The sequence below is a fragment of the Meles meles genome, chromosome X (assembly GCF_922984935.1).
Source record: "Meles meles chromosome X, mMelMel3.1 paternal haplotype, whole genome shotgun sequence".
Lineage (NCBI taxonomy): Eukaryota > Metazoa > Chordata > Mammalia > Carnivora > Mustelidae > Meles > Meles meles.
Genome location: NC_060087.1, coordinates 1,178,402 through 1,191,665, shown reverse-complemented (window position 1 = coordinate 1,191,665; position 13,264 = coordinate 1,178,402). Strand labels below are relative to the sequence as shown.

The window sequence follows — 13,264 nt, the reverse complement described above, 5'->3', positions numbered from 1 at the left end:
TTAAAATAAGACTGATTGAGGCACCTAGATGGCTCAGTCAGTCAAGCATCTGCCTTTGGCTCAGGTCAGGATCCCAGAGTCCTGGGATCCAGTCCCGTATCGGGCTCCCCACTCAGCAAGGAGCCTGCTTCTCCCTCTCCCTCTGCTGCTCCCCCTTCTTGTGCTCTGCTAGATAAACAAAACCTTTTTTTAAAAGAAACGATGAGAGCGATCAAGATGTTGTAGATGTTAAGTACTTCAGAAGGGAAAGGGTGTTTGCATTTGCTTGTGCGATGAAAATAGAACCAGACGGCCTCTTTCTGGAAGCTCGGGATCCAAGCTGAGAATTTATCCAACACAAGAAGAATCGATAGTGTATCTCTTGCAGAGCCAGCTCAGAATTTATAGTCTATTCACATCAAAGTTTCATTTATCCAATCTCCCATCCCCACACCTGATCACAGATAGTTTTGAAATAACTGCACGGAATTGATGTGTTATCCCTGTAGGACTTCTTCCCGTACCTCTAATGGATGCATTTCCCAACGTCAAGAATTACTAAAAAATAAATATGGCAGTGGTAACCCTTGAGAAATAAAATAACCCTGAGAAGGAAACGATTCCCGCCAGGTGCATACTGATGGCGTCTGCGCCTGTAGAAGACCACAGAGCAGTTGAGCGAGGAGGAACATGGTACCCGTTTCTGGGCGAGCAGACGCCTGAGCAGTTTTCCTATATATGCACTTGGCGTTCCCTGGGCAAAACAGGCTCTGCCGTCATCTGGTCTCCCTTCCAGGAACACGGAAGCTGGTGAATCACTAGCGCACATGCATGCATCAATGGATTGTTGGATCCCAGTGGGTGTAGACCACATCTCATCGATGCCTTCTGCTTGTTTTCCAACGTGTCTCCCTCTCTGTTTGCTGCCGTGTGATGGGTTTCCTAGAACAGAAGGCAGTTGGATGTTCTTCTGGTGGTGGGTGTTTGCAGCGCCGCCTGACGTGATTTACCGTGATCCCGGATCTGCCCGAAGAGTAGGCTGAAGGCTGTGGACATGCATTGCATCTCCTGCATGGGACAACTTTGTTCCTCCAAATGCCCTTCATGAGCTTCTAGGAAGTGGGCTGAGAAAAACAGTGGCTTTCCAGTTACCCAAATGCCCCAGAAGCATGTCACTGAAAGGCTCTTCCAAGAGTTGCATGTTGAAAAGCACCTGCTTGCAGGTGTCCTTGGTATGTCCCGTGCATATGGTGGAACCAAGTGCATGGTACTTTTCCATCAAGATCTGTTACCTGTTTAAGAAACATACTCAGTAAACAATTGGGTCCTTACCATCATCATGGGGTGTGGGGAGAATGACAGGTTTGTCTTTTACGACAATATGGGGAAAGTTATTCCAAAATGGAAATGGGAATATGGCGCCTGGGCATGGGTTTTACCAATGTGTTCCCCATTGTGTTGACATTGAAGAATTACTTTGGACATACATATCTGTGCCTTCAGTTTAGACATTGTGACTGGCCCATGTGTGACAGTAGGTTCACTACCCGCTAAGCTCTCAACCCCAGTACCTGTGCCCTTGTGGGTTCATGGCCACCTATTCTTGCCTGGAACCCGAGGCATTAATTGACCGATAGCGTCCTTCTCCAAGGCACATGGACAACCCCTTCCCTGTTCACATTTTAAAGGCAGAATCAAAACGCTCATTGCTCCCTTCCAGAATGTTCTATTCCCCTCCCCCCACATGTTTCTATACCTTTCCCGACTACCATGGTCGCCAGCTTCCAGACGTCTTTGGTTTTAGTGAGTGCCACTACTGCGTAAGTCAACGAAATCCAGAGCTTGGGCAAGGACAGTGGCTCTGAAGGCAGGGGTAGCGATCATTCCCTGGAGTGAAGGTGGCGTTTCTGAAGTGTTCCTCACACTGTAGAGTGAGGCCATCATCTGGCCATGGGCCACCATGTCTTCTCTGTCTCCTTTCTGCTTTTCCTGTTTTCTGTAAGGCACACAACTCGGTCTCCTCCCCCAGGATTAGGACATACCTTTTTTTTTTCTTTTATTTATTTATTTTCAGCATAACAGTATTCATTGTTTTTGCACCACACCCAGTGCTCCATGCAATACGTGCCCTCCCTATTATCCACCACCTGGTTCCCCAACCTCCCATCTCCCGCCCCTTCAAAACCCTCTGGTGGTTTTTCAAGTCCATAGTCTCTCATGGTTCATCTCCCCTTCCACTTTCCCTCATCTCCCTTCTCCTCTCCGTCTCCCCATGTCCTCCTTGTTCTTTGTTATGCTCCACAAATAAGTGAAACCATATGATATTTGACTCTCTCTGCTTGACTTATTTCGCTCAGCATAATCTCTTCCAGTCCCGTCCATGTTGCTACAAAAGTTGGGTATTCGTCCTTTCTGATGGAGGCATAATACTCCATTGTGTATATGGACCACATCTTCCTTATCCATTCATCCGTTGAAGGGCATCTTGGTTCTTTCCACAGTTTGGCGACCGTGGCCATTGGTGCAATAAACATTGGGGTACAGATGGCCCTTCTTTTCACTACATCTGTATCTTTGGGGTAAATACCCAGCAGTGCAATTGCAGGGTCATAGGGAAGCTCTATTCTTAATTTCTTCAGGAATCTCCACACTGTTCTCCAGAGTGGCTGCACTAACTTGCATTCCCACCAACAGTGGAAGAGGGTTCCCCTTTCTCCACATCCTCTCCAACACACGTTGTTTCCTGTCTTGCTAATTTTGGCCATTCTAACTGGTGTCAGGTGGTATCTCAATGTGGTTTTAATTTGAATCTCCCTGATGGCTAGTGATGATGAGCATTTTTTCACGTGTCTGATAGCCATTTGTATGTCTTCATCGGAGAAGGGTCTGTTCATATCTTCTGCCCATTTTTTGATATGATTATCTGTTTTGTGTGGTATCTAGGACATACCTTTTCTGCTTCACTGTTTTGCTCCACAAAGAACACCACCTTGTTCTACACGCAAGTCTGCTCCCCAGTCAAACACATGGATCCATGAGCCGATACTTTTATTGTTCCTTTTCCCACTTTTCGGCCAGCAAAGGGAGATACGGAGGTCTCAGCAATGCTCACTGTCAAGGGACAACCTTCTAGGGCACTCACGTAAGAGGAAGCTTTCAAAAACACAAATGCAGGTCCATGGATGCAGTAAAAATTTTCTCCTCAGCACATAGGAGACATTCAATAAACAGTGTCATATTATCATCTGAGATCAATGATGGTCTGCACAGGCAGGTGTCTGGGACCTTTTGCTTTAGAATACAGATGGACTTGGAGATTTCTCGATATGTGACATAATCATGGGTTAGAGTAGGATTAGGATGGCTCTGGGTGCAGGCTCCGTGGTGCCGAGAACTCCCGCTTCACTTCCATGAGCCCCAGAACGGATTGGACATTTCCCAGAGGTGACCGACCGTATGCATGACAGTGATGTTCTCGCTGCTCTTTAAAAGCACACTTTTCCCAGTGATGCTGTTAATGCCAAGAATGTGCTCCAAAAGCTGTTTACCATTTCTGGAGTAACCTTGAACTCACTCTTGGCCCAGAGCATTATTATTGTCACATTCTTAGAGGCTGGGTCAGTGAATTTGTGCCACGATCTGTCACCAGAAGTTGCATCCAACGAAGATCCATGCTGGCATTTCCCCCCAGCTCAACCGTTGCCCCACGTTTGCTTGTCATGTACATTATTGTAGATAATCCGTAATAGAAATGCAATGAGCTGGATATCGTACGGCTTCAGGAGATGTGGCTGGGGTTGTCCTTCAGCTCCTGTTCCCGCCTACTGGACCATGTGCACCCTGGAAAAAACTAATGAGTCCAACGCTTCAGCCCCAAGATCCGTGCCCCTGCCCCGAGGATTGGCTAACCAGAGTCCCCTCGCCATTTTCTCTGCTACCATCTTCCAGGCACCCAGAGGCCATCGCAAGGAAGGGAGTAACTCACAACAGTTACTGTGAGGAACTAGGAACTCAGAACTAGGAACTCGCTGCAGAGTAACACCCCAAAATTCAGAATAATCCCTGTGGAGCCCCACATCCCCTAATCCATTATGTGTGGTCTTTTCCAATGAATCTGGATACTTAGAAAGCTGAGTTTAGTGACAGCCATTCGTCCCATGAGATGGGGCTCTCTGATGTGGAAATTGATAATTTATGCGTGCAGAGATATTCCAAGAATTGATCATTTAGGCACACAGGGATATTCCAGGAATGGGTAATGGGCATGCGCTACTATTCCAGGAGCTAATGATGTATGCGTGCCATGATGTTCCAAGAATGGATCATTTAGGCATGCACCAATATTCTAAGAGTTGATAAAAATGGGGATGCACTTGTAGTTAAGGAGTTAATAATTTAAGCATGCACCGGTATTCTAGGAATTGATCATGTACACGTGCAGTGATATTCCAAGAATGGATCATTTATGCATGCAGTGATAGTCCAGTGGCTACTGCTGCGTTCCAAACCACCTCCAGTCCTGGTGACTCAAAGATCAACATTTCTACTGCTTGCAGTTTGGGGGCACACAGGAATTTGGGCCGTTCTAGCTCTGGGTGTCCTGTGCAGTTGGAGCTCGGGCTTCTGCTCACCTGACGGCTCATGTGAAGCTGGATGTCCAGAAGGCTTGCTTCAGTGCTGGAAATCGGGTGCTGCCCAGCACGCAGGCTCAGCGGGATGGCTGGCCAGATGACCTCCATGAGTCCTCTCCAGTATGGCGGTCTCACAGGCACCAGCCAGTCTTCTTAAGTGAAGCCGGTTCTCCCCAGCATTCCCAGCAACGAGGTGGGAACCACACCGTCCTGCCTGACCCAGCCATGTCACAGCTGCTACATTGTACTCATTACAGAAAGCTAAGGAGGGGCCAAGATCCAAGGGATGGAACACAGAGTCCCTCTCCCTAGGAAGCAAGTATCAAAAACACCGGAGGCTCGTTTACAGGTGCGTCAAGATCGGGTTCCCTCTAAGCCAGCCTCGTAGAAGCCGAGCGTTCACGAGAAGCCATGTTCCCCCAACTAGGAATCTTGTCATCCTCTAGGCATGGACAGAGCTCTGCTTTTCTGGATTCCTCACGATGAATAAAATAGTCAAGAAAATGGCATCACCAGGGAGATGTTTCCCTGTCCTCGAAATGCCAGACTTCACATCCGCTTAAACCCATGGGTGCCAGGTGCCCTTTGGGAATGTTTTCTTAGCTGAGTTGAGTGACTATGGATATTCTTAAATACACCTTTTATTGGACGTGTGAGACCCACGTGGCTTCGTTTCCTGATGTATGTTGGTCTTCTCCCTGTAGGTCTGCACAAGGGATGTTTTAGAGTAGTAAGCTCAGGGGATCTATTTTCAATCCGTTGGACGTGTTTTCAGAGGGCTGGGCATTCAGGGACGTTGAAAAAAAAAAATCACTTAGCATAGCAGGTGTGTGTGCGATAGAGTTCATGGGCTCTCATTTCTACCTCTTTTTTTTTTTTCATTTTATTTTATTTTTTCAGTGTTTCAAGATGCGTTGTTTATACTCCACAGTCATGGGCTCTCATTTCTACCTTTTTATTTTCATTTTATTTTATTTTTCAACATTCCAAGATTCACTGTTTATGCACCACACCCCGTGCGCCATGCAATGCGTGCCCTCCTTAGTACCCACCACCAGGCTCACCCATCCCCCGATGCTTCTCCCCTCCAAAGCCCTCAGTTTGTTTCTCGGAGTCCACAGTCTCTCATGGTTCACCTCCCCTTCCAGTTTCCCTCAACTCCCTTCTCCTCTCCATCTCCCCATGTCCTCCATGTTCTTTGTTATGCTCCACAAATAAGTGGGACCATATGATACTTGACTCTCTCTGCTTGACTTATTTCACTCAGCATAATCTCTTCCAGTCCCGTCCATGTTGATGCAAAAGTTGGGTGTTCATCCTTTCTGATGGAGGCATAATACTCCATCGTGTATATGGACCACATCTTCCTTATCCATTCATTTCTACCTCTTTAATGTGACTTACCACCTTCCTGCACCCAAAACACTATACAGTGCTGGGAACCCCACAGCCTGGACCGGACATTTCCTTTGCCTTGAGCACCCCACAAGTGATAAGCTTGCATGGGGGCAGGATGTGTGGGGCCCTGAATGTACAAAATGCATCCTGTGTGAGCATGGGTGTGATGCAGCGTGCATTGTGCCCTGTGTGTGCAGGGAGGGATCCTGCAATCCAGCGGGAAAACTGTCTTCATGTATAGAAAAGCACAAAGAATTACATGTAGGAATGCCTACGCACACACATGTACGTTTGCAAATATACACCTGTATGTCCCTGTAAAAGACACATCAACACACACAGATACATAGATGCAAATACATCTACCCAGAGAGAGGCATACACCTCAAATCCAAGCATGTACAAATGCACACAAATAAGTAGGCTTGCCTGTGTGCGTGCACGGCGTACACAAATACAGATTCATTTGCAAGTTCAAAATACGCACAGACCCAGAAACTTGTGAGAGTCTCACCGAAATGGCCATTGACAAGTGTGCATTCCCCAGAAATACATATGCAAGCACATAAGGTGGGAACACTGAGGCGTATGCAAACACCTTTGCTCACTGCACTGCTGGGTGTTTACCCTAAAGATACAAATGTAGCGAGCCGAAGGGGCACGTGCAGCCCAATGTTTATAGCAGCAATGTCCACAGCAGCCAAACTATGGAAAGAACCTAGATGTCCATCAACAGATGAATGGATAAAGAAGATGTGGTATATATACACAATGGAATACTATGCAGCCATCAACAGAAATGAAATCTGTCCATTTGCGACGACGTGGATGGAACTAGAGGGTATCATGCTTAGTGAATAAGTCAATCGGAGAAAGACAACGATCATATGATCTCCCTGATATGAGGACGTGGAGAAGCAACATGGGGGGTTAGGGGGATAGGAGAAGAATAAATGAAACAAGATGGGATTGTGAGGGAGGCAAACCATAAATGACTCTTAATCTCCCAAAACAAACTGGGGGTTGCTGGAGGGGAGGGGGTTAGAGGGATGGGGTGGCTGGGTAATGGACACTGGGAAGGGTATGTGCTGTGGTGAGCGCTGTGAAGTGTGTAAAATTGATGAGTCACAGACCAGCACCCCTGAAGTAAATAATACATTATATGTTAAAAAAACAACAACAAATACCTTTGCTCACACACTTATAAATAGAAGCCCATTTTCACCCGCCAACGCACACGCGGATATATTTGCATAAATACATCTAGTACGGGCATCCAAATATGCCTGGAAACATGTAACACATATGTTTGTATGTGTTTGTGGTTACATGGGCACAGGTGTGCAAACACACACCTACACCCATACACACACGGGTACGTAGGCAAACAAAGACGTCCGTGGACTTCCAACAGATGCCCAGGGAACCATGCTGAGCTGCTGCAGGACATGGACCGATATGGGCCAGACTCCTCTTCCAGTGCATTCGATGCATCAGGAACCTGAGGTCCAGGATGGTGACATGGCAGTGAGGACCAGAACCCATCCTCCTGGCTGGTGCCCGGCCCCGTCTCTGGGATGGCTGTGGGACAGCTCCCCCATCTCATATCCTAACTCTCCCTGAAATCCCGTTTGTTCCAGCCGGGGTGATGATGGTCCCTCAGCGGAGAACCAGGGATGGATTTGAGGAGCATTTTGGGCTGAACTACCTGGGCCACTTCCTGCTCACCAACCTCCTCCTGGACACCATGAAGGAGTCCGGATCTCCAGGCTGCTGCGCGAGGGTGCTGACCGTCTCGTCGGCCACGCATTACATCGCGGAGCTGGACATGGACGACCTTCAGGGCAGGTGGGTGCTCGCGGCACGCCGTCCAGTGGCTCAGGGGTACCCGTCAACAGTACAAAACCACCAGTGTAGACTCAGGTCTGTGATCAGAATCATTGAAAAACCCCATGCCAACGTTTTATAGTGTTCTTCATGACTGCGTCCCCAAACACGTTTTGTTTTTGGCATTTTTCTATTGAGATTTAATTGCTATAATGCTGTAATCAAGTTTGTATCCCAGTAGTATAGTTGTTATATAACATTATATGTGTGATAACATTATAATGTCGATTATAATTGCTACATAATATAACATATGTTATACATATGGAACTATAATTGTTACATAACATGTATGTATAACATTATAGTGTTGTAATTGTAATTGTTACATAATGTAAGTTATAACATAATGTAATTATACTTGTTATATAATATACATATGTTATAGTATAACTATAATGTTAGGTAACATATATAACATTATAGTGTAATTATTATACATTATATATTATAATTGTAATTATTATATAACAGGTTATAACATTATGTTATAATTGCTATGTAACATTATACATGTTACAGCATTTCATTGTTACAATTGTTACACAATGTAACATTGTATATGATGCAATGTTACAATTGCTATATAGTGTGACATTATATATGTTAGAATGCCGTAATGTTACAATTCTTACACAATGTAACATTGTGTATGATGCAATGTTACAATTGCTATATAATGTGACATTGTATATGTTAGAATGCCGTAATGTTACAATTCTTACACAATGTAACATTGTGTATGTTGCAATGTTACAATTGCTATATAATGTGACATTATATATGTTAGAATGCCGTAATGTTACAGTCGTTACACAATGTAACGTTGTATATGATGCAATGTTATAATTGCTGTATAATGTAACATTATATATGTTAGAGTGCCATAATGTTACAGTTATTACACAGTGTAACATTGTGTATGTTGCAGTGTTATAATTCCTATATAATGTGACATTATACATGTTAGAATGTCGTACTGTTACAATTGTTACACAGTGTAACATTGTCTGTGTTGCAGTGTTATAATTATCACATAATGTGACATTATACATGTTGTACCATGATGTTATAGTTGCTATAGAAGTATCAGGTGTACACGGTAATGATTCACTAGTTGCGTGTATCCTGAAATAATCCTACTAAGTACATTTAACATCCGTCATCATCAACTCACATGCATCTTATCCTCGGGCAGCTTAGCTCTGTGGTGTTATTTTTCATTTTTTATTTTCTTTGATAGAAAGAGGAAAGACAGAAGTTGGGCATGCGGTGGGTACCAGAAGTAACGACACGTTCTCCTTTGTTTGCAATTGTAAATACAGCCCACTAACCCCGTGTGGTGCGTCCGGGTGACTCCTGGTGGCGTGGGAGGCACCACGTTCCGATCTGTGTTTCCCGCTCTCTCCTCCTTCGGGATAAAAGAGGCCCTGCGTGTGAGTGGGGTACATGTTCATGTTTGCATGAGTGCTGACCTCACTGTGCACGGTGTAGACACCCTGTTGGAAGGACCTAGATGCGTGCTCGAGCGGAGCTTGATTTCCAGGAGTGCCTCCGGCACGTGCCCTGGTGTGGGCACCCTCAGCACCCGGGCATGCAGAGCGTGGAAGGAGGGTGGCCAAGCTGTGCATCCCTGGGGTGCTTCCCGGTGTCAGGTTCTGGCCAGCTGCCAGGAGAGCAGGGCTGGAGTCTTCCCAGGGAGTTCTTACCCATCTGGTGGCCAACCTTGTCCTAGGTGGGTGAGTGGGTTCTGTGCTTGTGGCTGTGGGATCAGGGCGAGCCCTCACTGGGATTTCCCCTTGGGGGCAGGAGGCAGGGAATGTATCTGTGACTCCTGGGGACAGGTGGCTCCCTGAAGAGGGCCTGGGGCAGGGGGCTGGCCAGGCTCTTGGGTCCTTGGGCGGCCTTGCAGGACCAGCTTGTGTATAGAGGACGCAGGTGGAGCGAAGGCATGTGGTTGGGGGACAGCTGTCCCCCCCACCCGAGGGGCTGCTCCTTTGTGGTGCCCTAAGCGAGCTCAGGGATGGTCTCTGCGTGCACCAGCATGCAAGTATGTGTGTGTGTGAGCACGTGGACACACGTGTGCAGGCATGTGAGTGCGGCTGTGGCTCTCCTCTGTGCTTTGTGCATGAATGATTGCACGTGTGTGGGTGTGAATGTCCTTGCAGCTCTGTGTGCAAAAAAATCAAAGAACAGGCACTGAGCTCCATCACTTTCTTTGATAAATGTTTATTAAAAGACAGCGAGGGGTGCCTGGCTGGCTCCATCAGTTACACATCCAACTCCTGGTTTCAACTCAGGTCAGGATTTCGGGGTCGTGGCATCGAGCCCTGCATTGGGTTTTGCTCTCAGCGGGGGTCTGCTTGTCCCTCTGTCTCTACCTCTCCCCGCTGCTCTCTCACTCTCTCTAGAATAAATAAATCTTAGAAGAAAAAAAAGAGATTGAGACCACTCAGGATGCAGGTTTTTGGATGTGGTCCCCAGGCCAACAGCATCTGCATGCCCTAAAAACTTACTAGTAATAAAGACCCCGAGACACGCCCCCCCCAGACCTGCTCAGCCCAAACTCTGGCGGTGGGGAGCCGGACAGCCCGACTTTTAACAAACCGTCCAGGAGATTCTGATGCACGTTAAAATTTGAGAACCACTTGGGCTTAAAACGCTCTGCTTTCCTGTGTGAAAAGACTCGGTCCTTGGCGTCCCCCTGATGTAAACGCCACCGGTGATTAGCGATAATTGCCAAGTCTGATTGGCTGAAAATTCATGTTCTTCCAAAGGCGTGAATCACTATATCGTAGTAAAGCGTTTCAGAATCCAAGTGGGCTGTTAACGCATGGGAGGGACTGTGTGCTCAGGTAGGCTCTGCCGGGAAAGCTCCTCTACTTGAATAGTTCCCCGGGGAAAGAGGTGGGCAGAGTCTGTTGAAAACTGTTTGTCATCAGTGGAATTGACTCATGAGGAAATGGATAGCTTTGTCAGAAAATGGTGTTGATTTTGTGGAAGGCGGTGAAAGTATTTAATTTAAAAACACATATATAAATATTTATTGGTATTTTATATGTCTGTATGAGACAGAGAGAGAGAGAGATGGGTTGCTCTGATTTAAGGAATTGACTTCCAGATTGGAGGGACCAACAAATCCAAAACCTGCAGGGTAGACCAGCAGGCTAGAGAGGCAACTAAGAGTTAATGTTCCAATCTTGAGCCCAAACACTGATAATTCAGGGAGAATTTCCAAGCTACAGTATTGAGGCCAAATTCCTTCTTCTTTGGAGGAGACCACCATCATTCCTCTTTGGATCTTCAACTGATTAGACGAGGCCCGCCCGCATTATGGCGCGTGACCTGCTTCACCCCAGATCTACGGATATCTGTGTTTATCCCGTCTAAGAAAATACCTTCCCAGCAATGTCTAGGGTGGTGTCTGACCAACCACTGGGCACCATCGCGTGGTGGGCTCTACCCACTATCTGCCCCGCTCTCTGGCTTGTCTGGATGCTCAGTCTCCTGTAGCCATGGGCCACCCAGGACCAAAGAGGTCCTCGTGGAGTCTTGTCTGAGCTGCCGCTGACAACTTTGATCCTGCATAAGGGTGACCACTCTTGGGGATGCCCATTGCCCTCTGCTGAGGACAGTTCATGCTCTACTTGTCTATGAGCCTCCCCTCTCAGCCCACGTGATGCCCGGGGCAGAGAGGGACATGGCGCCATGCTGTCTACCCTCCTCCACCACAAAACAGGTGAGTGGCTCTATCCTGGTTCCCGTCCTCCGGATGGACGAGGGGTGCTCTCAGGTGCAAAGGTAGCAGAACCTCATTGACCAAGGAATGGCTACTCTAGGGGTCACTGACAAAGATGCTCCTCCGTGTAGAACTGATGAGTGGGTGTCCGTGCATCGTGGGGCCTCGTCCACAAAGACCCCGCTGGAGACAGCAGTGCTCCCCACGCGGTCTCCTTCCAGAGGGCAAAGACACCCTCCGCAGGGGTTCCTCTCCCTGCAAGACATTGGCTTCTTGGGGCTCCTGGATGAGTCAGGCCATGAAGCATCTGCCTTTGGTGCAGGTCACGATCCCAGGATCCCCGTGGAGCACGGAGCCTGTTTCTCCCTCCCCCTTTGCCTGCAGCCGCCCCCCTGCTTGTGCTTTCTCTCCCAAATAAATAAAATCTTAAAAAGCTGCATAGTGGCTCCCATTCAAGGGAGAAGACTTGCTTTTTCTATATATGCTTCCCCTCTTTGCACAAAGGTGGAGCAAATTTACATCCTCGGGAAAGTATGCATTTTCGGGCTGTACCCCGAGCAACTTTACTTTCGTGCAACAGCTCGTGTTCACTGTATGCGTGTCCTGGGGTGGCTGTGAACAAGGACCGGAGACTGGGTTGCTTCGAACCACAGCGGTTTACTGTCTGCCTGTGCTGGAGGCTGGACGTCCGAGATCCAGGTGGGGCTGGGCTGGTTCCTTCCTGAGCCTCTGGGGGAGAATGTGTTCCGGGCTGCTCTCCGGGGTTCTGGGGATGGCCCGCAAACTTTCCCACGTGCGTGCCCCCATCTCTGCGTCCATCCTCACGGCAGCATCTTCCCCTGTGCACCTGCACGTAATGTTCCCTCCACGCCTGCCCGTCGGTGTCCAAATTCCCCTTTTTGTAAATTCACCAGTCACAGGGTGAGAGCCCCATCCTAAAGACCTCACATGAACTCAGTTGGCTCTCTAAGAACCCTCTTTCCATGCAGGGTCGAATTGTGCCATCCTGGAGGCAGGACTCCAACACATCTTCCTTGTGGGGGGCACAGTTCAATCCTTAAGGATCCCCATGCACTGTTCCCAAGGTGACAGATCCCTGTGCTTCTCCAGAACCGTTTCTTCCAGGCTGACCTTCCTTTGGAGCCAAACCCCTAGAGATGGTTCAGGCATGTGTGTGCATCGCGGGGAAAATAGCTATTTCGGTGTGAGTTTCCCAAACGGTTTTAATTTTGGGGGGAGCTCATCCATCCGTGCATCTGTAAGCATGAATTCCCAGCCTGTTATATCACTGTTTGTGAAACCCCGAAGCTTTTGAGGACTTATGCGATGTTCTGGGATGCGTGACGGGCCGCTGATGTGCCCATGATGGTTCCCCCAGCAACCACGCCTGACGTTTGTTCGGGACTGAAATGTGCATGTGGTCAGCAACATCCTGGGCTGCTTCTGCGGAGACCTGGAGCCCCTTCGTTGCTCACGAGGCTTCCTGAGCCCCTCCTGGCCACTCTGTGTTTCTGAAGTCCTCTGGAATAGGAGACGTGGATCAGGGTGACCCAGCACGTGTCCGTGGCACCCGGGGAAAGCTTGAGTCTGGAGATGAGGGGTCCTTGGTCTGCCAACAGGTGCCGCTCAT

At 47.9% G+C, this 13,264-nt stretch overlaps 1 protein-coding gene across 1 annotated transcript in view; it reads left to right on the top strand.

Annotated features, from left to right (window-relative positions):
- LOC123935269 (dehydrogenase/reductase SDR family member on chromosome X-like) overlaps positions 1-13,264 on the top strand; it is a 116,250-nt gene that overhangs the window by 84,821 nt on the left and 18,165 nt on the right. The window contains exon 5 of the mRNA XM_045995946.1: positions 7,649-7,856. Coding sequence (XP_045851902.1) covers positions 7,649-7,856 — 208 coding nt within the window. The remainder of the gene's footprint in view (positions 1-7,648; positions 7,857-13,264) is intronic.